The sequence below is a fragment of the Halichoerus grypus genome, chromosome 9 (assembly GCF_964656455.1).
Source record: "Halichoerus grypus chromosome 9, mHalGry1.hap1.1, whole genome shotgun sequence".
Lineage (NCBI taxonomy): Eukaryota > Metazoa > Chordata > Mammalia > Carnivora > Phocidae > Halichoerus > Halichoerus grypus.
In genome coordinates, this window is record NC_135720.1 from 92695005 (window position 1) to 92721848 (window position 26844).

A 26844-nucleotide genomic window follows, 5' to 3' on the forward strand; every position below is an offset into this window, starting at 1 on the left:
CTATGGAATGGGAGTAGATATTTGCAATAATATATCTGATAAAGGGTTAGTATCCAAAATATATAAAGAACTTATAAAACTCAATACCCCAAAAATGAATAATCCAATTAAAAATGGGCAAAAGACATGAACAGACATTTCTCCAAGGAAGATACACAGATGGCCAAGAGATGCATGGAAAGACATTCACATCACCACTTACCATCTGGGAAATGCAAATCAAAACTATAATATCACCTCACATCTGTCAGAATGGCTAAAATCAACAATAGAAGAAACAACATGTGTTGGTAAGGATGTGGAGAAAAGAGAACCCTCTTGCCCTGTAGATGGCATGCAAACCGGTGCAGCTACTTTGGAAAACAGTATGGAGGTTCCTCAAAATGTTACAAAATAGAACCACCCTGTGATCCAGCAATTGCGCTACAAGGTATTTAGAAAGAATACAAAATTACAGATTTGAAGGGATACATGCACCCCAATGTTTACAGCAGCATTATAAACAATAACCAAATTACGGAAAGAGCCCAAATGTCCATCGAATGATGAATGGATAAAGAAGATGTGGTATGTGTGTACACACACACACACACACACACACACACACACACACACACAATGGAACATTAGTCAGCCATCAAAAAGAATGAAATCTTGCCATTTGCAATGATGTGGATGGAACTAGAGGGTATAATGCTAAGTGAAATAAGTCAGTCGGAGAAAGACAAATACCATATGATCTCACTCACATGTAGAATTTAAGAAAGAAAACAGATGAACATATGGGAAGGGGGAAAAGAAAAAAAGGAGAGAGGGAAACAAGCCATAAGAGACTCATTTAATATTAGAAAACAGACTGAGGATTGATGGAGAGAGGAAGGTGGGGGATGGGCTATTGGGTGGTGGGTATTAAGGAGGGCACCTGTTATGATGAGCACTGGGTGTTGTATGTAAGTGAGGAATCACTGAATTCTACTCCAGAAACCAATACTGCACTGTATGTTAACTACCTAAAATTTAAATTAAAAAAAAAAAAAAAAAAAAAGGTTAAAAATAGTTCTACCTTATGATCCAGCAATCACACTACTGGTATTTACCCAAAGAATACAAAACACAAATTCAAAAGCATACATGCGCCCCTATGTTCATAGAAGCATTATTTACAATAGCCAAAATATGGAAGCAGCCAAAGTGTCCACTGACTAACGAATAGATAAAGATGTGGTATATATACACAATGGAATACTATTCAGCCGTAAGAAAGAATGAAATCTTGCCATTTACAAGGACATGGATGGAGCTAGAATGCATAATGCTAAGCAAAGCAAGTCAGAGAACAACAAATACTGTATGATTTTACCGTATGTGGAATTTAAGAAACAAAAGAACAAAGAAAAGAGAGACAAACCAAAAAACAGACTCCTAACTCTGGAGAACAAATTGATGGTTACCAGAGGGGAGGGGGGTGATGGGGATTAAGGAGTGCACCTGTTCTGATGAGCACAGGGTAATGTATGGAATTACTGAATCACTATATTGTATATCTGAAACGAATATTGTACCATATGTTAACTAACTAGAATTAAAATAAAAACAAAACAAAACAAAACAAAACAAAACAAAACAAAAGAGTATCTCTTCCAGACAGTGTTCCTTGGCTTCCCCATCTGGTTATAGTTCCTCCTCTTCAGAAAAGCTAAGACATTCTATGTGTACCTCTCTCATTACACTTGGTATATGTTTCCCTCCAGATTCTGGTTCTGTAGGAGCAGGATTTATAAGATTCTTTACATCTTAAAACAGCACCTTGAGCACTGCCTTACCCAGAGTACCATAAAACTCTAAGATCTGAACTGAATTAACTAAATTCAATCTAAATTTTGGACACAGTAAAAGACGTAGGGTTTCTAGAGTATTTGTTTTCTTTAAGAAAAAATAATTAAGGATACATAATGATTTGGATGTTCCAGCTCTAAAACATATATTGTTCTTCTTAAGCTAAGGAAGCCGATGCTCCTCTTGAACTCCTCAAATTCCAAGTCAACTCAAAAGCACATTATAGACAGCAATGCCATAATATTTTTTAAAGCATATTCACTAAATTACTCTTAAATATTTGGTTTTGCATTTGGGTATTTCTTTTTTTTAATCTCAATTATTTACAAGACTAAGTATTTTGGCAGATTATTCAACCTAATGAGCTATCATCAGAAGTGCAGATTTAACACAGCAAGAGGTGATGCCTATCAGAACATTTAGCCACTATATTATCTTCTGCTTTAACCTACATGCGGCACAGAAAACAATTTCCCAAAATAAAATACAATGGCATTAAGTTTCAGCTTCATTAACAAGCTTCAATGCATTCCTCTAAAAATTTATTTTTTTTAAATGTTCCTAATTGAGATAGTAAAACAAACCGAGAGAAAAAAGGCTTCCCACTTCCTTTATTACCAAGAAAAGAATGCAGCCCAGCAGACAGAAGAAGTAGAATTTCCAAGGCCTGGAAGCCGGGCAAGTCAAGGCTTTCGCTTCCTCCATCTGGAGAGAGGGTGTGTGGTGGAGGCCTGACCAACAGTCCGTGAAACTGAGAGTAACGGTGTGACGCCTCCTTACTGAGGACACCCAGCAGAATCTGACCTACCTGCTGTACCCCTCCAGGAGAGATCTTGTAGGACTGCAACTTCTGCTTCAGCAGCTCTGGATCGCTGTGACGGAATGGGCACCCTGACAACAAAAAACAAGCCAGCACACCAACAAGGTTATTTACCTGGGACTTGGTACAATACCACACTCGAGAGACTGTCTAAGCTCCCCTTAATTGTCTAACAGCTTATTAATAAAAAAGTTAATTGCCCATGGGTGGAACTGCTTTCCTCTATTTATCTAAATGACGACTTAGTTGTACGGTTATCAGGGTACTACAGGCTCAAGAGTTATATAAAATATGACAGCATTCTCGGGCAAAGTTGCCCATTCACTAGGAAGAGGAAACAATTTTAATTATGCTAATTGTTAACAAGCTGAGATCATCACAAAGTAGCTGTGCTTGATCTAAAAACTTTATACAATCTCACATTTTATTCGTATTTTTTAAAATTACATTAAAAGCCTATGAGAAGGAAGATAATGCAAACAAAAAGCAAAATGTACAAACTCTAAGAAATATAAAAATCTCACATCACTTTCAGATGTAAACTTTATGTCTATTTCCCATAGAGTAAAATCCATATAAATTTAGACGAATCACAGTTAGGAATGAGACGGACAAACAGAAAAATGTTTCATAGGAAACTAACATAATAGACACATGTTATCTCTGTAACACAATAATAAAGATGGACTACTAAAATATTTACATAAATAAGAACACAGAATTGAAATGTAAAAGCTGTATTACCAGGCCAAAATCTAGAAAAGTTTAGGTATTTTAATAAGATGTTGCAATGGTAAATCAAATACCTTATTTTAAAATTTAATATAGGAAGCCAGAGTACTTTTTTTAGGTACACAGATGATGGATCTATAAGTTAATTTGAAACAATTGTGCATTTTTAATGAAATCAATGGGAAATTGGTTGCAGCAAAAATAGAAAAGAGCCTAGATGCCAAACAAATGTGTTTACCAAAAATCGTAACTATAAATAAAAACATCCATGATAATAGTATGGACTCCTACAAATAATAAAATTCACAAAATTCATAGCTTATACTTCATTCATATTAAAACTGTAATAATTTTTAGTATAAAGAAACATTTTGAGAAGCTGTGTAACACCTGGTTAAGAGTTTGGAGCTAAAATGCTGGTGTTTGAATCTCAGTTTACCACTTACTAAGTGGGAGACCATAGGCAAATTTTGTGTCTTGTTGCTGACTCAGCTTCACTTTCTGTCAAGTGAGGGAAATAATCACTCACAGAACTCTTGTGAGAATGGAATATAAAGCTCTTATATGCTCCTGGCACAGAGTAAACAGTCAACATGTATTAGCTATCATGATGCTCAAAAAAAAAAACCATCCTGATAATGAAATTTCAAAAGATCCCAAAAAGAAAGAAATGAGGCTGCACAAGGAATTCTTGGTTAAGCCCAGAATTGTTAAAGAACACAAAAAAGGAGATTAATTGAATTATCCAAATTACATTTGAAATAATGACCGTATCTATATGAAAAAGGCAACAAAGGGCAAAGCCAAGAAGAAAATGAAGATTGCCAAGGTACTAAAGGTCACAAAAGAGTGTTCTATAGTTACACTGACAATAAGCAGAACAGAAAAAAACCAGATTACTACTTAGGGAAGCTGGTATTATTTTAACAGGTGACAGAAAGAAAGCAAAACTCAGTAACTCCTGTTTATTTTGTTTCTACCTTCCACATCAGAGAACGTGATCTTCAAAACTAGAAAGGGTTGAAGTAGGTAACTGAAAACAGTGAATACATACCCAGTTACGTGTTTGACAAGCCTTCCAACATATGTTTGTGGAAGAAATGGATAAACATAGTCTGGAATATAGTTATACACAGATTCATAACTGGTTGAACAACCATTCCAAGGAGTGCTGGTTAATGAAATAATATCAACACAGGGGACTAAATAGTTTTACAAATAACATAAAACTAAAAGGACAGAGACTTCTGGTTTCCAGTCTGACACATGAGAGGCTTATACCTCATCACTACATCCTAACAAGGAAAAAGCTGAACAAACTGAAAAATCAACAATTCTGCTTAGACTCATCAGAGAAGTAAGATCACAGGGCACACCACTGCCTTCCCCCAAAACTGAAGATAGAGGCAGATACAGAGAATCACAACATACCAGAACAGATATCTCTGGAGGAACCAATGCTGGGGTAGGAAAAACCTAACCTGTAATTGACAAATTTCTGAAGTCTGGACTTCAGAAAGTTGTTCTTCAAAGAGAAGGAAGCTTAACTTCTAGGAGCTCTACCAGGTGCTCATGGTGAATAACAGAGAAAGTCTCTTGTGCTTCTGGCATGGGGAGGGGAAAAGTAACCATTTTGATTCTCTAGAGCAATCTGTTCTTAATAAGGCCTGCCCTCAGAACAAACTATTTTACCTGAGCCTAAACTTCTGGGGTTTTATCAGAGCCAACCTACGGGGGGCGGGGGTGGGGGGAAAGGGGGGAGATACAACTCCAGTCTCCCCTAGCCATCTTGTCCTACCTAGGGGGAGGGAATAACTGAGAGTCATGTAGAAGTTCATAGCCCAGGGCCACAGGTTCACTAAAAGACTAATCAGGACTACAGAACACCACCCTCTCCACCTCCCTATTTACCACCATATTACTAAAGACCTATTTATTGGAATTCTTTCCACCCAATATGTCATGTCTACCTTTTAAGAAAAAATTACAAGGCTTATCAAAAGGTAAAAAATAAAGTCTGAAAATACTGAACAAACATCAAAATTAGAGTCAGATACAGCAGGGATATTGGAATTATCAGACTAAGAATTTAAAATATGATTAATGCTAAGGGCTCTAATGGAAAAAACAGACAATGTATAGTCACAGCTAATGTAAGCAGAAAGATGGAAATCCTAAGAATCAAAAAGATATGCTACCAAAACACTGTAACGGAAATGAAGAATGTCTTTGATGGGCTTATTAGTAGACATGGCTGAGGGAAGAATCTCTAAGCTTGAGGATATGTCAATAGAAATTTCTAAAATTGAAAAACAAAGAGAAAACAACTAAAGAAAATAAGAACAGAATATCCAAGAACTGTGGGACACTATGAAAGGTGGCAGTGAGAATACCAGAAGAAGAGACAAAGGAAGGAACAGAAGCAATATCGAGGCAAGAGTGACAGAGAATTTTCCCCAAATAAATGTCAGGCACCAAACTACAGATCCAGGAAGTCCAAAGAACACCAAGCAGTATAAATGCCCCCCAAAATACAGCTTAGATATACCACATTCATACTTCAGAAAACCAAAAATAAAGAAAAAAATCTTAAAAGAAGTCAGATGTAAAAAACGCTTTACTTACAGAGAAGCAAAGATAACAATTCTAACTTATCATCAGAAACCATGCAAGCAAGAGAGTGGAGTGATTGCTTTTGGAGTGAAATATTTAAAGTGTTGAGAGAAAAAAAAAACTACAAAAACCTCCACAGATCTAGAATTCTGTACCCTGTGAAATTATCTTCAAAAGACAAGGAGTAATAGACTTTCTCAGACAAACAAGAAATGACATTTGTTGCCAGTGGACCTGTAAGACAAGAAATGTTAAAAGTTGTTCTTCAAAGAGAAGGAAGGTGATATAGGCCAGAAACTCAGATCTACCTAAAGATGAGAACATCAGACGATAAATAAAGGTAATATAAAAACTTCAGAGCAAGGAAATTTATCAAGGATATTACATAATGATAAAGGGATGCATACTCCAGGAAGATGTAACAGTCCTTAATGTGTTTCCATCTAACAACAGAGCACCAAAATACAAGAGGCAAAACTGGTAGAACTGCAAGAAGAAACTGATGTATCCACTATTTGAGACATCAACACCTCTCAATCAGAAATGGACAGACCCAGCAGGCAGTAAATTAGCAACAATAATCGTAGAATTTAAAAGCACCATCAATTAATTTAATATAATTGATATCTATAAAGCAGCTATATCCAGTAACAGCAGATTATACATTCTTCTCAGTTCAGATGCAACAAACCACTCTGGTGCAGGATGATGTTGATGGTGGGGCAGGCTGTGCAAGCATAGGGGCAGAGAGTATGCGAGAAGACTCTCTGTACCCCCTGCTCAATTTTGCTGTGAACCTAAAAGTGCTCTAAAAAATTAAGTTTATTCATTAAAAAAAGGACAGATTAATGTTTCTAATAAATAATATGAGCTTACTGAGTGCGAAGTATATTATTTTTTGACTGATAGGGTTTAAATTAAAAAATAAACAGAATGGACTGGAATAAATAAGATTCAATTTCATAAGGAATAATATAAAAAATCCTGCACTTAAGCTAATAAAAATCAACTAAGTAAGTGAGGAGTCCTAGGATCTGGACATTGATAGAGGAATCCCTGGGAGTTTTACTAGGCCAAACTAAATGTGAGTTAACTGCTTGTGGTGTGGCTGCTAAGAAAAGTAATAGATTTTCTCAACAGAAGTATCTGGTCAATGGTTTTCAAAGTTTAGAAGACAAAAATTATCCAGGGCACTTGCAAATGAATCTGATTTCATAAGTCTGAGGGTGGAGCTTGATAATCTGCATTTCTAGAAGGTACCTTAAGTGACAAAAGTGATGGGAAGAACTCACTGTGTATACAGTACTGGCCACCTTTCATCTATTAAATATGAAAGAAAAGGCATTTTTTTAGTGCTCTGGACACGTGAAGCATCTTCCTTAAAATTCTGTTTGTGATTCTTTGATCTTAATCCCTAACAGCCTTAAAGTATATAATCTTTTAAAAACGAATTCCATTCAAGATGCTAAAACAACAATTAACATTCTTATACACATAAAAAAAAATGCCAAAACAAAAAAAAGTTTCATCACATACTGCAATAAGCTTTAGTAATCTAAAAGATTTACTAATATGGACTATTAAAATCATTCTCTGACATACTAGACAAATGAGGAGCTTGTCAAGGTATGATCAGAGAATTATTTTAGAAAAAAGCCACTGAACTCAGAAATCCACAAAAAACAGTTTAGACTTTTTTTTTTAACCTACAATAACTGAGGCGAATTGATACCACAACTTGCTAAATTCCTCACTTAATCTTCGTTAATCAGATAACAGTGATGAAAATAAAACACACCTTTCTTCGGTAATCTTTTGAAAATTAATGAATCAACTATCCTAAAATTCAAGGTACTCAATTTCAAAAACCTTTGAAGAACCTGTATCAGTCTCCTAATCATGAGAGAAACAGAAAACAGCAGGTGAAGGGGGGAAACAGAACTGAAGAGCCTGGTCCAGCACCATCCGAAGCATGGCTGAATAAATTCTCTCGCTGACCTAGTTCAGTGTAAGACAAATCACTAGAAGAGTAAAGGAGCGCTAGCTTGACACCGATGACTGACATAAGCTACAGGTGATGCGGTGATGCAAAAAGCCATCACGCTGTCTCACTGTTTCCCACAAAGCTCAGGGGTTTCTACACTTCACAAACATGTATCCAGTGGAAGCACTTACCATGATAATCCCCATGGCTTGGTGGATTGGTTAGAATAATCTTCATGCAACTGAAAGGCGTATAGTCTGTCCTCTTGCCTTCCTTTCCGAAGCTATGACGGATATTGTAAGAGTAGCCTTTATCAAACTGATTGGAGGAAAAAGAGACAAAGTAAGCCAATACCGTACAATATCGTGTCAGCAGTGCCAGCTAGAATCAGAGTACAAAATGGTATTTTCTAGAATAAATTCAGCATTCATTGGCAGATGTACATATCATATACATCATTTGAGTCCTTCGTGTATAAATAAATTTTTTTTAAAGTGCAAAACTTATGGGAAACAAATTTCTCAGGTGGAGACAGAGAATGTTTATATATGTTTACAGATGAAGATAATCCTTTCCTAAGAACAATCAATTCGCCCATTTCTTGGTTTGATTCCAGATATTGCACTGGATATATAGCAGTTTAGTCTCTTCTCTACCCCCTGATCCTAGTACTCCCTGAATTCATCTATCCTACCTATTCTACTTCTGAAATGCCTCCTAACATAATTAATTCCTTCCTCTGTTTCCTCACTATATAAAGCAAAAAGTAAACAGATGTTTGATGAATGAACTATTGCAATTGTCTCCCACCTGAAATTCCTGATTCCATGTTTATAAAGCCAGCTAACAGTATAAAAAGGACTTTGAATTGGGCGGGACAGAAAGAAAACAGGAACTAACAACTATTGAAAAGCTCAGAATAGTGGGACTTAGCTGTCCAATACTTTAAGGAAAGTAAGAAAGAGAACCCAGATTAAGAGATAGGAAAATACTGTTATTATTTTGGGGGTGAGTTTTTTACATTTGAGGGTATATCTCACATATAATGAAATGCACAGATCTCAAGTCTACAGTTTTATTGATTTTCACAAATCATTGTACCTATATAACCCATAACCCCATTAAGAGACAGAACATTTCCATCAACCCAGAGTTCCCTGTGCCCCTTCTCAGTCAACATTCTTCCCCTCCCTGCATACTCAGAAGCAATTACTGATGTGATTTTCGTCACCAGAGTTTTAACCATTCTACAACTTTATATAAATGGAATCATACAGTATATAGTGTTTTGTATCTCACTTCCTTCATGACTTTTTAGGTTTTTGAGATTTATGCATGCTATTCATTACACATATTGTCAGCAATCCCTTTTGTTGAACTATAGACCCCAAGAGTTAAAACTAGAAATAGACAAGACCATTTAATTCATGCTCTAACTAAAACCCCATTGTACTTATTTCTTATCACACTTCCTTGAGGCATTGACAAATATGTTTTGCAATGACTGGAACATTCCAACCACCTGGCCAGAAAAGCCAAGAGCAACAGAATGCCTAGAAGACCACACCCCACAAGTCCCCTTCCCTGCCCGTGATCAGGTGCTGAACACATACTGACCCCCACCCATGATCTCATGCTCTCTGCCTGCTTTCTTGCTCCTACCTCCTTTATGCATCCATCTCACCAAGAAAGTTATTAAGGTTATTAAGACTTGAGCCTGCCACCACCCTGGCTGCTGGCACCCAAAATAAACCCCTCCCCTTCTCTTTTCCAAAACTTTGTCTCTTGAGTTATTGGCTTCTCTCGCAATGAGTTTATCCAGGTTTGTTCGGCAACAGTGTTGGAAACGCAGCCTGGAACTATGCTCTCCATTTGTCGAGCCCTCTCAGTATTCCCCAGGATGGGGCAGCTGGCCATAGCAGCACACCAGGGCTTACCTGTTCACATCCTGAGTTAGGAGCTATGCTGGATTGACTGGTAACATTATCAGCAGTTTCTTCCTTTTACTGCCGAGTAGCATTTCACTGTATGAATATACCAGATAGTTGATCTAGTCCTCTGTTGATGGATACCTGGGCCTTCCAGGTTTTGGCTATTACAAATAAAGCTGCCATGAACATTCTTGTAGATGACTTTTGTGGGCATATGTTTTCATTTCTCTCGAATAAACATACAGGAGTAGAATTGCTGCCAACAGTTTTCCAGAGTGGCCATACTATTTTATACCCCACTAGCAATGCAAGAGAGTTCCATACTCTCCTGAAAGTTTGGTGCTGTCTCAATTTTGTTCATTTTAGCCATTCTAATGGGTAGGTAGCGATATCTCACTTTACATTGTCTTAATCAGGAAATCTTCAGAGTTAAGTCTCAAATTCAGATAATCTAAGCCCCTGGCTTTGTTCTTTTTCAATATTATTTTGGCTATTCTTTGTCCTTGCATTTCCATATAAATTTTAGAATCTGCTTATCAATTTCTATTTTAAAGAAGACCTGCTGGAGTTTTCAGCAATCAGTAGCTTATGGCTTCCTAACTACCTATCTATCTGCTCACAAGCACACAACCAGGGAAACAAATGGCATTCCAACTAAAAGAAAACTTTCAAAATAAGTAACTTTTATTGGTGAAAACAAGAATGTTCAAAGTACCAGTTAAACATCTCTTATGAATACCTTCTGCTTGTTTCGTTAATCCTCAACATTAACTATAATCAATCTCTGTGAAAACTTTTAGGTATGAAGTGAATTTAGTTAGATACAAGATTTCTGTATGTTCACCAGAAGACTCTGGGTCAGCTATTCTGTAGAAGTAACAGAAAACTACTCTCTCTACAGGGAAAAAAGCTAACATTTGTTTATTTCACCGCCCTCTTTTTCCCAATTTATTTACTGCCTGCATGTATGTATGTTTAAAATGTGGACCTTACTATAACCCTGCTTTTAGACTCTTCGTGTATTTATGACACAAACTGCCTTCTCTAGTTTTCAAACTAGAAAACTCGAAATATCGTACAGAAGGCACCCTGATTGGGAGATGGTTTGTTACCGAAGTATCTATCAAGCCGCTAACTCAGGAAATAAATGGAGAAGCCCAGGAAATAAATGCAGAAGCCCTGGGGCACTGCTGCAGCCCACTGCTCCATCCCAGGCAATCTCCAGGGGTCTGGGCAAATCAAAAGCAGAGCTGCTGGGCTCGGTCTGCCAACACTGTTGTGGAACAAACTCCAAATAAACTTGTCACAAGAGAAGCCAGTAACTCAAGAGATGAGGATTTGGAAAAGAGAAAGGGAGAGATCTATTTCGGGTGCTGGCAGCTGAGGGAGGTGGCCGGCTCAAGCCTGAACAACCAACCTCTCCACTTGGTAAGATGGATACCTCAAGTTTTCTAAAGAGAGACTCGGGGGGTACATGCAAGAGAGCAGGCAGAGAGAGCATATGATCCCAGGTGGGGGTCGGTACGTGTTCAGCAGCTGATCACGGGCAGGGAAGGGGACAAGTGGGGTATGGTCTTCTAGGCATTCTGGTGCTATCAGCGCCTTTCTGGTCTGGTACTTAGAATGTTCCAGTCACTGTCGATGCCTCAAGGAAGGGCAGGAAGAAATAACTGTTGGGATCTATAGTTCCACAAGAAGGCTCGCTGACATTTTCTTAGAGAATACTTTCTAGGTGTCCACATCTACAACTCAAAGGACTATCTCTACGTATTCAAACTAAACCACAAAGAGGTAGGGAGAACCAAGAAAAGAACACACTTTCTTGGGTTCCATCCCACTGGGTCCAGTGATGGCAAATCCCAGAAAATCGACACTGGTCTTACGGTGGGTGAGCTGCAGTTTTCAACCTTCCAAATTAGTCCTGACATCCCAGCCACGGCACTGGCAACACACAAATCTGCATTTCTGCCGAAGACAGCGGTAAATTACTTTCAGGGGCACTATGTTACCACAGGAACTCAAGAAAAATTATAAAGTAGGCACATCTTTATCCTGCTCCTACCCTGTCTCTTACAACTTTACCTACTATACCAGTCCTACCCAGGGTCTAGCGACCTTATCTTACTATACTTTTAAAAGTATTACAGCCAAATCTACTCAGAAGCCATGAGTATATATATTCAGAGACCATGATGTAAACATTCAATTACCTAGAAAAAAAAGTATGGTCTTCCTTGGAAGAAAGTCTTTACTAACAAGAAAAGCCTAAGATGAAATATTATTCCCATCAGCAAAGCAACAAAAACTGCCATTCATTATGGTCAAGCTCAGCTTGTACAATAAAGTGAGAATGGTTAAAAAGCAATTATCCTTCAGAGATATACTTATATTCGATATTAGTTTTTTTGTTTTGTTTTAAAGATTTTATTTCTTGGGGTGCCTGGGTGGCTCAGATGGTTAAGCGTCTGCCTTTGACTCAGGTCATGACCCCAGGGTCCTGGGATCGAGCCCCACATCGGGCTCCTGGCTCAGCGGGAAGCTTGCTTCTTCCTCTCCCTCTGCCTCTCCCCCTGCTCGTGCTCTCTCTATCTCTGTGTCTCAAATGAATAAATAAAATATTTTTTAAAAAATTTTTATTTCTTTATGAGAGAGGGAGAGCACAAGCAGGGGGAGGGACTGAGGAAGAGGGAGAAGCAGACTCTCTGCTGAGCAGGGAGCCCAATTTGGGGCTTGATCCCAGGACCCTGAGATCATGACCTGAGCCAAAGGCAGATGCTCAACTGGCTGAGCCACCCAGGCGCCCTAATATATTTATATTTGAAAAGGAAAACCTTCTTGACCTAAATGAGGCAAAACAGCCATATATATGAGGGTACAGAATAGTGTAAGGATATGGTATTTCTTTTTTTTAAGATTTTATTTACTTATTCGACAGAGAGAGACACAGCGGGAGAGGTAACACAAGCAGGGGGAGTGGGAGAGGGAGAAGCAGGCTTCCCACCGAGCAGGGAGCCCAACGCGGGTCTCGATCCCAGGACCCTGGGATCATGACCTGAGCTGAAGGCAGACACTTAATGACTAAGCCACCCAAGCACCCCAAGGATATGGTATTTCTTTTTTATTTTTTTTATGATTTATTTATTTGACAGAAAGAGAGACAGCGAGAGAAGGAACACAAGCAGGGGGAGTGGGAGAGGGAGAAGCAGGCTTCCCACTGAGCAGGAAGCCCGATGTTGGGACTCGATTCCAGGACCCTGGGATCATGACCTGAGCCGAAGGCAGGCGCTTAACGACTGAGCCACCCAGGCGCCCAGGATATGGTATTTCTTAACAGGACATTTTCAATCCTTCTTTAGTGACACTTGTTTCTAAACCACAAGAATCTGGAACTCTAATTTATATATTTAAAAGACACTGGGTTGGGGGGGGGGTGTCTACTAAACTACAAAGGAACTCATTCAATGCCCAGAATTCAGCATATCAAGGATCAGCAGTTTGGTCCCAGGAAGTTGAGTTACCATAAATAATAACAGGAACTCACAGCTTAGCAGCAGGGTCCTACATGTAAGTGGACCTGCAACTAGGAAAGAGTATGAAATCATCCCATCCCATGGCCTCTGCTCAGTGCATTATTGTTCACTTTCTTCTACAGTTTCTGGACCTGTTGATAATTTCTTCTTGTGTCACTTCCCTCAAGTTTTACTTACAATGTTAATAACCAGAATGCATGCTATAGGAATTTAATATCTAGTGCAGCCCCTCCCCCTGCCGGTTTTTAAATGCCTACTTACTATACTCAGTTACTATCTGTAAAACTAATTTTGTGATCAGTCACCTACAGATTCTAAATACTTCTCTTTAACTCTTTAACGACAATTTAACTCTCAAGGTCACTGAAACATCATACATATTCTAACCAAAACCACACTCAGAGGAGACTAGGAGGCCCTAAAGGGTCTGGGAAGAAGAAAAAGCTAACAGTTAATAATGTGGAGAACAAAGGCAAAAGAAATATAGGAAAAAAAATTAAACCTTACAACTTACAATCCATTGACAAGTTCCTGGGACAGGCAGAGTGACCTTCCTCAAGGAGCTCAACTGCTTCAATGTTAATACTTTGCTAGAAGCAAAAGGCAACCTTAGCTTGACATTAGCCTTACCTCCAGGATCCTATAAAAATTCCTTTGCAAACTTCCTTTATTTCTACTCCCTCAAGATAGATGTTAGCAATCATCCTCCAAGAATATGGCCCACTGATACACATCTGAAGGGTCTCATGACTAAGGTTTTACTAGAGTGTAATAAATGACCTTCAGCTCTTCAAGGTCCTGGAAACCTTGCTTCCCAATTCCTTAGAGACTTACTATCCCTGACCCCTTCCCAACTTGATAGTATATAATCAGCCACTCCTCACGACCCCAGTGCAGCTCTTTCTGCCCACAGGTCCTGTCCCGTATTTTAATAAAACCACCCTTTTTGCACCAAAGACATCTCAAGAATTCTTTCTTGACTATTTGCTTGGCTTCCGAGCCCCAACATTTCACATCACTTAAGGCAGGGCTTTAAGTTAAATACCTGAGTTTAAATCCTGTCTTACCACGTGCTAGCTCTGTGACCTTGGGCAGGTTACTTAACCAATCTGTAAAGTTCCCTTATATATAAAAGTGAAGGAGTACTACTTAACAGATTGAGTTGGTGTGGGGATTAATTAGCTCATTTTCATAAAGCACTTGGTATAGTATCTAGCACAGAATAAGCATTCAATACTTTAGAGTTATCATTACCAAGGTAGTCAGTTTTATTATTAACTAGAAAAAGCTATCTTAGGAGCACCTGGGCAGCTCACTCAGTTCAGCATCCAACTCTTCATTTCAGCTCAGGTCATGATCTCAGGGTCATGAGATCAAGCCCCACATCAGGCTCTGCACTCAGCAGGGAGTCTGCTTGAGATTCTTTCCCTCTCCCTTTGCCCTTCCCCCGATCTTGGGCACAGGACTGAGCGTGCCCTCTTCACACCCCCACCAAAATAAATAAATAAATCTTTCAAAAAAAAAAGGAAGAAAAAGCTATCTTAAGTGGGTCAGATCTAGTGTGTTATTTAATACTATTTAAATTACTTACATGTTTTGCCTCCAGTTTCCTCATCAGAAAAACTTGGAATCTAGTTACTCCCTCTAATTCTTTATAGGGCCTTAGAAAAAAAAATCAGTTACACAATTTCAAGTCTGTACCACAGCTGGAAGGCATTGCTGCCATTACTATAATCCAGAAAATTACCTCCTATGGTGTACTAAATATTTCTTCTTCTGCTCTGTAAGAGTTAATTCATTTCTCATTGGTGAGAACTTTTCACAGGCTTATGAGGCAGCAAGGTTTTAGAGAGATAACCCAGATTTTGGTTCTAACTCTACCACCTACTAGCTGAATAATGTTAGGCAATTATAAATTACTTCAGTCTGTTTTTTCATTTTTAATATTGTAATAATGAGACCTGTACTTCACTCTATAGAAAGCAATTTGTAAACTGTAAAATGCTAAGTATATACTACAGTTATGTGCTACAATTATTTGTATAAAATTTGCATAAACTTGTTTTACCATGTTTGAAAAGTGAAATGTTAAAAATAGTTTCCATTTTATATTCAAGTGTACTTCTGAATAGTCCTGCGACTTCACTTGAAAAAGTTTGAACACACATTATATATATTTTGAAGGATGCCGGCATATACCACCCCAAAATACGCCTCCTTGGTGTATGGATTATTTTCAACTAAAGGCCACTGAGAACCAGCAGATGCCAGAAAAGCTCTAAAAAGAGCCCACGAAGTTTTCCTTTCATAAAGGAAATTTCCATGTGTTATCTCCCACTCCCTACCAAGAAGAAAACAACTCTTATCATTGGAGAAGCCACAGACTTAAAATTGCATAACAAAGCTTACTAAATAACCCTTGTTTACCATACTTTTCCCAATCAACTTCTTAGAACTTGCTCCCTTCACCTGCCAAGAAGCCCCAAACCCCTTTCTTCTGTTTAGCCTACTGCCCCTTTGAGTTACTCATTTCTGGGTGTTCCCAAGTATATGAGCAGGGTGTATGTTAATAAACTTCTGTTCTTCTCTCCTAAATCTGTCTTATGCCAGTCTAATTTACAAGCCCCACCTGGAGAATTTAAGAATAAAGAAAAAAGATTTTTTTCCCTCCTCTCCACAGTTTCACTGTTAAGAGTGGGACACGTTTTCCATCTTCACACCCTAATCCCCTTCTCTGAATTTATGGAGAACATTTTCAGTTCTAGACCCCAAGGTATGCTGATTTTCTTTCCCTCAAATTTCCCCCCAGCAGGATCAAGCTAAAATCTTAAAATTTTGATCGAACTACTTTGTTAGAATTTAAAAAAACAAAACAAAACAGTGAAATGCCAAAATCCACAGAAAAAGTATTAAATGGACTGATCCTATATTATCTGATAAGGTAACTGATTAAGCAGATCACTTTCAGTAAAGCCAGTGTTTATCAAAGATCATCTGTATATCAAAAAACCTGCCATAAGCATCAGAAGAAAATGGAAAGCTATCTGTTCAGGAATGCAGGTGGGGTGTGGGCTAGTGGGTTTGTCTTTTTCATATTTAAGGGCTATACCCAAACGACTCAGAAAACAAGATTTGAGGGTCACCCGTGACCTGGGACTGTGTGTGATCTACATCATTCTAATTGTTATCTGTTCAGTCAGATGTTAAGAACATCATTTCTAAATTCCTAATGGGCAATTTAGTACAAATGCACTACTACTATTAGCAATAAAAAATAAAGTAATAGTGATATCTCAAAAATAATAGTTTAGATTTCTATAGATCTTTAGCAGTGACAAAATGATACTTCTTAGACCTTTTACTACCTGTAAGGTATATAAGTTAGGTAGATATCTCTCTTTTATAAATGAGCCAACTAAGGTTTCAAGAGGTTGAGTGAATAGTTATTTTAATTACTTCATAGAAAAGCTGGCATTAAAATCCTAGTCTTCTACTTTCTAGAAAATACTACAAAATTATAAATGGAGCAAATGAATAAGTGAATACAGGCAAGTGTCAGTTATCCATGGCAAACACTCAGCTGTAGGCTACTTCTCTGCTCTCAGCCGCTCCAGGGCAAGCACAAAGTCACACTGACCCAGAGTTAAACAAAATGCTTCTGATTCTAGTAAAAACCAGAGAAAAGTACCTACTCTCCAAAGCAATATTAACTCTAACAAGCCATTCGCATGATTTACCTGGTTTTTAATCTACCATGATTTTAGAATCATAAAAAATGGCAAATTTGAAGTTAGATATTACTGGAATGAAGAAACACTAGTGTTTGCACACGCTTTCAAATTACCAGGCACACTTGATATTCTTCCTTCTACAATCTATTTGGGGACATGACAATGAACTGGAATACAAAGAGCAGAGAAAAGAAAGTATGAAAATGGGCATAAATGCAGGCAGGACACACCACTGTTGATTTAACTGGCAACTTATTTAACAATCTGGAGCTTTGGCAAATTTAGCTTCCTTATCAGAATCAAAATTTAAGAGCTGACACAGGCTTTAGACATCATCTAATGCAGCCATTATTATACACAGAAAAGCAAGGAATGAGAGTCTAAGTTTCAGAGGAGGTAGGCAAAGAACCTTAGTCCCTGCACTGCCTATTTCAGGCACCTCTCATTCACTTCTGTAAACCTCCTGCCTAGCACAAGGCCCAGCAAATTGCATTTGCTCACTAAATGTTTACTAGTCTTAACTGTTAAAAGCCTTTCTTGTACTGTAGGTTCATTGGGCCATCCCCACAAGAGGACTGAAGGCTCATCTTGTATTTATTACAATGTTAACTTTGAGCAACAAGGAGATTTAGCAAATTCCTATCACCACACATTGTAACTGTTTAACATGTCTTTTCAATAGAGGTCTCAACAATTCCATCTGGAGGATATGGTCTGGGACAGCTGCCTGGTAAATTAAAAGGTAATCTTACATTTTAACTGGATATCTGTTCAGCCAAGTGTGCTGATCTTAAGGAAAGGTCAGATTAATGATGGAATTTTCACCATCTCCCCCGGAATGCTTGTTTTAGAAAAGTCTACTTTATTCACTGATATGAATGCCACTAACATAACAGTGAATGCAAATGTATTAAGATTCCAAATACAACTTTCCAAAATTTGAAGACAGAAACCATAGACAATCCTTCATTCACTAAAGCAAAAGCATTTACTGAATCACATTCTTACAGCCTAAAAAACTAAATTTAGTAACCCTTAAGAGGTGAGCAATTTAATCTCTATCACACTGGTAGGGGAAGAGCCAACATAAAACAAATTATCACCAGAAAACCACAGGAGCAGGCTGACTGATGTAGAATGCTCTAGTCCAAGATGAGTTGGCTCAGCTTGAATAAATTGGTCTTTTCACTCGCTGAAAACAAGAGAAGCAAACTGAAAACATCATCCGAGCCTACAATCAAAGAACTACACAAAAGTTAGCTGATGAGAGCTTCTAATCTCCAAGGGAAAGGCTCCCTCTTCTTCACAGATACAGGAATTGATTTTTACAAACATTTTGAAGTAAAAATTAAATGTAAATTTATTTAACTTCTGCCAGATTAGTTTCATCCTATTTACTCATTTTCTCAGACATTCTGTCAAATTTTTTAATAGTTTGCTCTTCTAGATTTCCTTATCTGGCAACTTTAATCCAAAGCAAGTATTTTCTAGAACTAAATTTCTACTATGATAGAATTTTAAAGAGACATTTTAAGATATCATTTACAGCCCAGTATATATATTATATGTAACAAGTCTCTGGTTTTGAAGAGCTACCAAGATAATCGCTAAAATATAGTTCCCAAATCCTACAAATCTTTATAAATATATATATTTTTATATAGACATTCAAATGTTGATATATATTGATATATTTCAATACGTTTCTGGATAAAGATTCAGAATTGTCACATATTCTTGGTGGTGTATGCCTTTTATCAACATGTATTTGTCCTGTTTAATCCTTTTCTCCTTGTACTGCTATTTTGTTTAATACTATCACTCAATTTTTTGATTCTGCTTGCTGGTATTCCCCTCCCCATCTTTACTGTCAATCTTTCAGTGTCAGAATGTTTTAAATAAATAGCAAATGGGTAATTGGTTACCCATGACCACCCTCTAGTGGTTACTCATAGCATATTAAAATACACATTTTTCTATCAATGTCAAAAATGAATCAGACTCTCTACAAAACAGACAAGAACTTTAGCACACTTTTACTTCCATCATAATTACAAAATCAGCTCCAAAATAACTCTAAAAATGAACTGCTAAAAGGATTAAATGATTTTCTCAAATTCACAATAATATAGTGAGATATGTCACTTATTAGATTACATGTCATCTTCTAGTCATCTAAGTTTGGCTACATAACAGATGACCAAAAGAATAAAATCCCTTTTAAAAGCTAGCAATAACTGACAGAAAAATATATCATGACATGAAATGACAAATGGCATGAGATAAAGTTTTAATATACAGTGACAAGCTAGATTATTCCTCTACAATTTCAGGGACAAAGAGAAGATCTCTTGCCTCCTGTTGTAGGCAGGTGTTTTGTCTCTCTTCTAAAGATTAGGAATCAACAGTTCCCAATTGGTGAGACTAAATTCTCTAAGGCTGCATCTAAAGGAGATCAAAGGGAAACACACAAAATATATCAAAAATTAGAAAAATGTACGTTGGGTGAGGGTGGCAAATTTATTTACTTATTTATTTTTTAGGGATTTACAAGGCTTTTTGGAGAGCTGGTTGATTCTAAGACTAGGGCAGGGAAATGACAACATGAGTCTGGAGCATTTTGTGTACCAGAGAAGAGGTCCTTAAAAAGAGGATGGGGCATGTCAAAAGGGCACTGGAACCAAACTGAAAGAGCTCCCAATGGCCAAAGCTGGAACAATATGAGCAAGAAAATAAACAATAATGGCATGGAATTATAACTCATAGAATGAAATGTATAATTCACAAGATGTTCATGAGTACATACTGATATAAATAACTGAAAAAATGAATAAATGGGGGAGAAGGGACAGTTTTTCCTTCTAGAAGGATTGCAATTAATAAATGTAGAAGGATAGGGAAAGAGAAAATAACCATTAGAACACCATACTAATAATAGTTGCAGGCAAGATCCACTGAGGGATGCTAAAATTAGTGGGGAAACAGAATATTTACATAGCCTAAAAGTATCTCCCCCAAGACATTTTGAGGAGAAAATAGTTAACTCTACAGTAGAGAAACCCAGCAGATACCACCTTAACCAAGTGATCAAGGCTAATGTCACCAGGACTAAGTTAGGATGATATTATATGCCCCAGGTATCTCCTATAGTATCATTTTAGGAGACACAACAACTCAACGCAATGTGCAATCCTGGATTGAATCCTGGAACAGCAAAAGGACATGCGTGAGAAAACTGGTGAAATCTGAATAAAGACTCTAGTTAATACTGTACCAATGTTAATTCATTAATTTTGATAATTGTATAACAGTTTGTTAAGACATGAATGAATTTTAGGGGAAGCCAGGTGAAGTGCATATGAAACTCTGGGTACAATTTTTGCAATTCTCTGTAAGTCTAAAATTTTTTCAAAATAAAAGGTTTATATACCAGGCGATGGACTAGGCATAACACAGATGATCTCATTTGATTGTCCTAATGACCCTGCAAAATTAGTATGGTTATCCTTATTTTACAGTCTGGAAAACTGAGACTTTAAATGATTAAGTGAAATGTTCAAATGTACACAGTGAAGGGTGCCAAACTGCAACCTTTTTATGACTTGCTCGAAGTCCATGTACTTTCTACCATGTTATGATAAACACATGTAAAAATAGCAAAAGCTATTTTCAGAACTTAGTGGTAATTTTCAATTTGCTTAAAATCTGAGGTATTCAGCAAAGGCTTTCTATCATAATAATTAAAGGCAAATTATTACCTATTTAAGTAAAGCCATTTTAATTTACTGTAACATCTAGCAAGTCATGCCAAACTCTACAAATAACAGCACACTGTTATGCTTCCCAGTATGAAGTATAAGGAAGGTTGATTTGTTACAAGGGTCATTCAAAGTCAACAGGCATCGTTTTTTTCTCATATAATTCAAAGATTTCTAGTACAGGGGCTCTTCACTGGCTCAGTTGGTAGAGCATGTGACTCTCGATGTCAGGGTTGTAGGTTCAAACCCCACGTTGGGTGTAGAGATTACTTAACAAATAAAATCTTAAATAAAAAAAAAGAATTTCCAAAGTTATCTAGTATAAAAAACTTAAGTGAATTTATCTTAGTGGGCTTTTTCCCTTGGAACATTATACCACTTACCTATACATAACCAACTTATAAATTTATTACTTAATACAAAGGAGCTGCATATCAAACTCCAGGGAACTTTCTGAGAAATAATAAAATATTCATGACAGAGGAGAAATATTTTCCCCTTATATTGATAAGTTACTCACAGGCACCACAGTAAGGATAGGTTACTTCACCTTGCGAATTATGATAAAGAATCGGAATTAAAGTCTCAAAGCAAAGTGGCTGCTTTCTTATAACTAAATTGAATTATTGATGGACTGTGTTCTTAGCAATGCAGGAAGATGGCTCTACCAAGGGAAGGTTATGTAAACTTATTGTATAGCTTCAGGTTATCTATTTGCTTCTCAACTTTGATGTGATATCTCATTAAAAAACAGAATTTATTTTGCCATGCTAGTCTTTCGAATGAACTATATACATCAGGGACATGCTAACAAAAAAGGATGACAAGACAAACCAGGAAAATGCTTTTTTTTTTCTTTCAATTTCATCAACTTGACAAAAATTTAAAGCATATATTTTTAAATACTAAAAGATGCTTTCAATAGCCTAACAAATGTCTTATATATTCATTCATGAGGATTTAAAAATTAATATATCAATGCTATATCATAATGAACACAGACAAAAGAACAGTTGGCTCCCCTGCTGAGGCTCAATCTGCCTGTTGAGCAAAGACTAAATCGCATAGTTTGATACATTCCAAAACAAAGTTTTTGGTTTTTGTTCAGAACAAAATTTTCTAGTATCTTAAATGAGAAAAACAAAAACAAAAGCCACATGGATTACATTAAACTATGAATATGAAAACTATTATCTATATTTTTATAACAACTCTCATCCCTCAAGAATGAATTTTCAAACCACTTGGTAATTATTATCTCATTTATTTTCACATCACTGAAGTATGTAAAAAGTTAACTTATATTTCCTCATGGACATTTCCTCAATACCAAATCTGAAACTCCAATCTAGCTCTGTAGATTCCCTATCCAGAGCACATTCACTGAGTCATAACATGTCTCAGCTATTTACCATGTGTAGTGAAGGATACAGAATAGCTTGTTGCAATGTATTAGAAAGAGCAAATACATCATAGTTGTGTTTAGCAGTCTACCAGGCTCCATTTTCATGTCTGAGTACATTTTAAAATTCAATAGATAAAAATCACCATTTGGTGCTATAAAAATTACTGCCTTATTTATTGGCTCTATTATCTTGATAGACACAGAAAAAGAGAGGTCTTGGGCTAAGTCATATATTCATGATCCTACTAGCTGTGATTTCTATCTACAAAGCAAGTAAAATCTAGGTGCACTGTTTTTCACCAGTAACTTGGTTTTGAATATGTTTGGATGCCTCTTTGGCATCCAAGTGGAGATGCAGAGTAGGCAGTGGTTGTACTAGATTAAGAGAGGTCTGGCTGGAGAACCCCTGAGAATGCAAACCCCATGAGGACAAGGATTATGTCTATTTTGTTGACTTCTATGCCTTTAGCTCCTACAATGCCTGACACATGCCAGTGGCTCTGTAAATATGAAATGGGACCAGATGCAACTGCCATGACATTACGTATTTCTGATCTACATAAATGGTATTTTCATATGGTTCCACCTAATACTCGTAGAATGAACGATACACTATAATTTTTCATTTCACAGTCTCCTGGACGTAAGCTAGAAAATTTACTGTGTTTTAGAAAAAGAGTTTGGTAACTGCAGGGAACCAAGGCTGGTCCTTGCTCCTTTTGAGTCATCTAGGGTCTCGGGCTCCCGCTTCCTGCCTAGTGCATTACAGGCACTGAATAAACATTTACCGGTGTGGTAGTGATGCCAATAATTACCTTTCCCTAATATTTCCTGTAAGCAGTTATTGGAAAGTTAAAGGTAGCCACTTGTAAATTATAGAAGCAGTTGACTGAATACATTTGCAATATCCTTTTCAGTACTACAATCACCATTTTATAGCTAAAATAACTGAGGAACAGGAGGATTATTTCTCTAATGCCACAGCAGAAGGGTGGAGAAATGAACTCCAAGTCCCCAAGTTCACTTTTCTGCTCAAGTGATTACAACCTGTCTCTATCAGCAGCTACAGAGAAATACACATGTGTACGTACAGGTATGCCCTACGGTATCTAATTACATTAAGGGAATCCCCCCCTTAATTTAACTTTTTTCTATGTTATACCACATTTAAAAACTTTTGAAGAAAAATCCAATTGCTTAAAATTTACCTGGAAAGTTACCTAGATAAATTATCATGTGAAATACCTCTCCTCCTGAAACACACACACACACCCAGTATCATCTTTATTTTTTTTTTAAGATTTTATTTATTTATTTGAGAGAGAGAGAGCACAAGAGAGGGGAGGGGCAGAGGGAGAAACAGACTCCCCGCTGAGCAGAGAGCCCGATGCAGGGCTGGATCCCAGCAGCTACCTGAACCAAAGGCAGATGCTTAACCAACTGAGCCACCCAGGCACCCCCCCAATATTATCTTTAAAAGACATATGAATAATGTTTCAAAACTTACCATACTGCTACAAAAAATTTCTTGAGTAGCTCTTTTTCAGTTTATCACATCATAAATTATGCATTTACTAGAAATTATCATTGTCCACTCTGTTTTACAAAGAAAAGCTGTTTCTGAAATAAGTCTTAGTATACATTAATTCAAACTTAATGACTTAAGTGACAAGGTAACAATAAAAAATAAAACTAGGATAGCTGTGAAAATCCAAGCATGGTGCTCTGATATGACAACTTCTAGGATCACAAGTCTACTAGCCACTTAATATGTAGATTAATTTTCTTTAAAATTCAAAAGCTGCCTCTGGTGTCCTATAGAGCATACAAATGAACAGAACAGTAATGAGAAACATAACACACGTAAAATTACAGGAATAATAATATTTTGATGTGCGGCTTTAAAGAGTAATTTGTTGAATACTAATAATCCCCAAATCAAGTTGATATACCTAATGTTTTTAAAAAAAGAAAAGCACAATATCACTTTTGAAACCGAAGTCGTAGCAGATAATGAGAACTCTTCCACCAAAGAGGTAAATTAGATGATTTATATAAACGCTAAAGAATGTGCTTTATTTTAGAATACTAAACCATTCAAATTTCACAAAACATACTGCTCTGACTTGTGTTAAGCAATGAATGAACGTCCCCCGTCACATGGTTTGGATTTCTCTTCCTTAGCTGTATTAAATCCAATCCAGACAGTGAATTGTCATAGCAGGGACCTCTCTCTATCCCCTTAAACCTCTCTGCCTTACGCCCACTATCCCTGACAGTGAGGATCTTCAAAAATTATGAATTAAATTCTACAGGTATGAACAAAAACATTGCATATAAATGTATAATGAACTGTTAAATCTCAATTCCTTAAAGGTTCAAAGGATTATTATCTACTCCTCCCTTCTGTTATGAAAACATCACGTCCCATAAACCTGCAAAATTAAGCTACCTGACCAACAAGCACAAGCTGTTTATCTCCTAAATTGAGGTGACACAACGTGCAAAAGGAAAGTCACCTTAATTCCACTCAGGGAAAAAAATGCACTAAAACCCATCACTCTCGGCTGAGCCTTCATTCAATATTGAAACAAGTACTCTCAAATTCCATGGTTTTGGCTGCTGATACTCAACGCTACTCCATCCAACTGGGGACTGAACAAAGCCCAGTAAAAAGGAGCTTTAATCTGCCTTTTCTTCTCGTTTTGCCATACTACACTGACAGCATCTTGTTCATTAATTAAACTTTTTCTCCTTAAAGAAACAGACTTTAGAGTACTATACTGGACACTGGAGAAAGAAGGCAAAAAATAAAAGGCATGGTTTAAAGAAAATCTAGGTGTTAAAGACTCTAGTTAGAGATGCAGAATATTCACAAATGATAAGATCAATATAAAGAAACATTTCAACAAATACAAAGCAAGACGTTAAGAATTTAACACATCCAGGAGGGACACAGAGGCAGGACAGGGGTGACTGCAGTTCTACAGATTACATATAAATCAGGATGGCTCCATTCTGGTGACTCAGAGTTCATTCATGGGCACTGCACATTTCTACTCATCCCCTAAGGAGATGAGGTTATAAGTTTAGTCTTTAGAAACTATGAACCCAGCTAATAATGACGAATTTGCTGGAATCTCCAAAAACAATGTCTGGTTTTGTGAACCTGGTTTTCACTGTGTTTCTTACTTGAGAATGCATTCATTGCTATTTGTTCTAATAATAGGGTAGGGAGATCACAGAGGAAAAATAACCCATAATTTTTATTCATGGCCTTATTTATATGTAGGAACTTTCTCACTTTAGTAATAATTTAAAGAAGATAGGTCATTTCTGGTTTTGCCATCTTAAAAGTCAAGAGTAATAACGTAATAACTAAGTTTATGCAAAATCTTTTCACAGAAATGACAAGTTTTCTAAAGAGGAATGATTGAAAGGTAAAAAAAAAAAATGAGAAAATGTCTTTCATGTATTTTTGACTGGGTTTTTAATACCTTAATACAAGACAACTAGAGGGACACCAGGACTCTTTATTATTTTATCATTATGTAAATCAAATAGATTTTCTTTTCCAATAAAATTCTATGTGTAAACTGCCACTGTGAATATCTTGTGGGCAAAAAAATTATAGGAACGATGCCAGTTTGATGGTAACTTCAATTAAAAAAAATGCTCCTCAGCTTTATAATCTGAAGATAAGAAATGTATACACTTTCCTCAAATCTCTTGCTAAAAACTGACAACTGATATGAACTATATCTTCTCACAGCTCATGAAACAGTGATTCCAAAAATCAAATCATATCTTGAATTTATCTCTCAAAATTTGTGGTTTACTTTCTGGCAAAGAAAAGTTATTTTCTAACCTCAGTAACAGTTTCTTTCATTGAGTGCTTACTCCGTTCTAGGTACCCTTTTACATATGTTATTATAGCTTTATATTTTTTATTTTGCTTAAGTCCTAACGACACTATGAAAATAGCTTCAATGCCATTTTACAAATAAGGGAATGGAGGCTCAGAGAAATAAAGTCACTTCCTCAATAAAGGTTGTACATCTAGTCAGTGGTAGAACTGAGATCTGAATTCAAGTCTGGATAATTCTAAAGTACCTCCTGTGAAAATGGGTTTTACATCAAATTAATGTGCAATATACATCAAATTGATCTGAAATATAAAATTTGACCAGTACACAGCAATATTTCAAAAGTATGGTTATTCCTCCTATTTTCCCACACTGAGAAGTAGACATCATAGTCACTTATTTTTTTCTACAATATACCATCCAATTTGAAATGTACATTGTATATAACACAAATAACTATACCAAAAGTTACCTGTTTTGTTATAAGATTAGATCTACTTTATGTGAGTAAAAAAAGTTGAATCACTTTTGCTAACGAAAACACCCACAACATTTTTTTACAACAGTCTTCAAAAACCATCATGAAATTGGACATTCTGAGAACATAAGTGGCTACTGTGAATTACAGAATATGAACC

At 36.8% G+C, this 26844-nt stretch overlaps 1 protein-coding gene across 2 annotated transcripts in view; it reads right to left on the reverse strand.

Moving 5' to 3' along the window:
- The window catches only part of LOC118524408 (DNA primase large subunit), a 324736-nt gene that overhangs the window by 45492 nt on the left and 252400 nt on the right, over positions 1-26844 (reverse strand). For both annotated transcript variants that reach the window (XM_078055186.1, XM_078055187.1), the window contains exons 11-12: positions 8177-8303; positions 2645-2727 (exon numbers count right to left, since the gene is read on the reverse strand). In XM_078055186.1, the coding sequence (XP_077911312.1) occupies positions 2645-2727; positions 8177-8303 (210 nt within the window). The remainder of the gene's footprint in view (positions 1-2644; positions 2728-8176; positions 8304-26844) is intronic.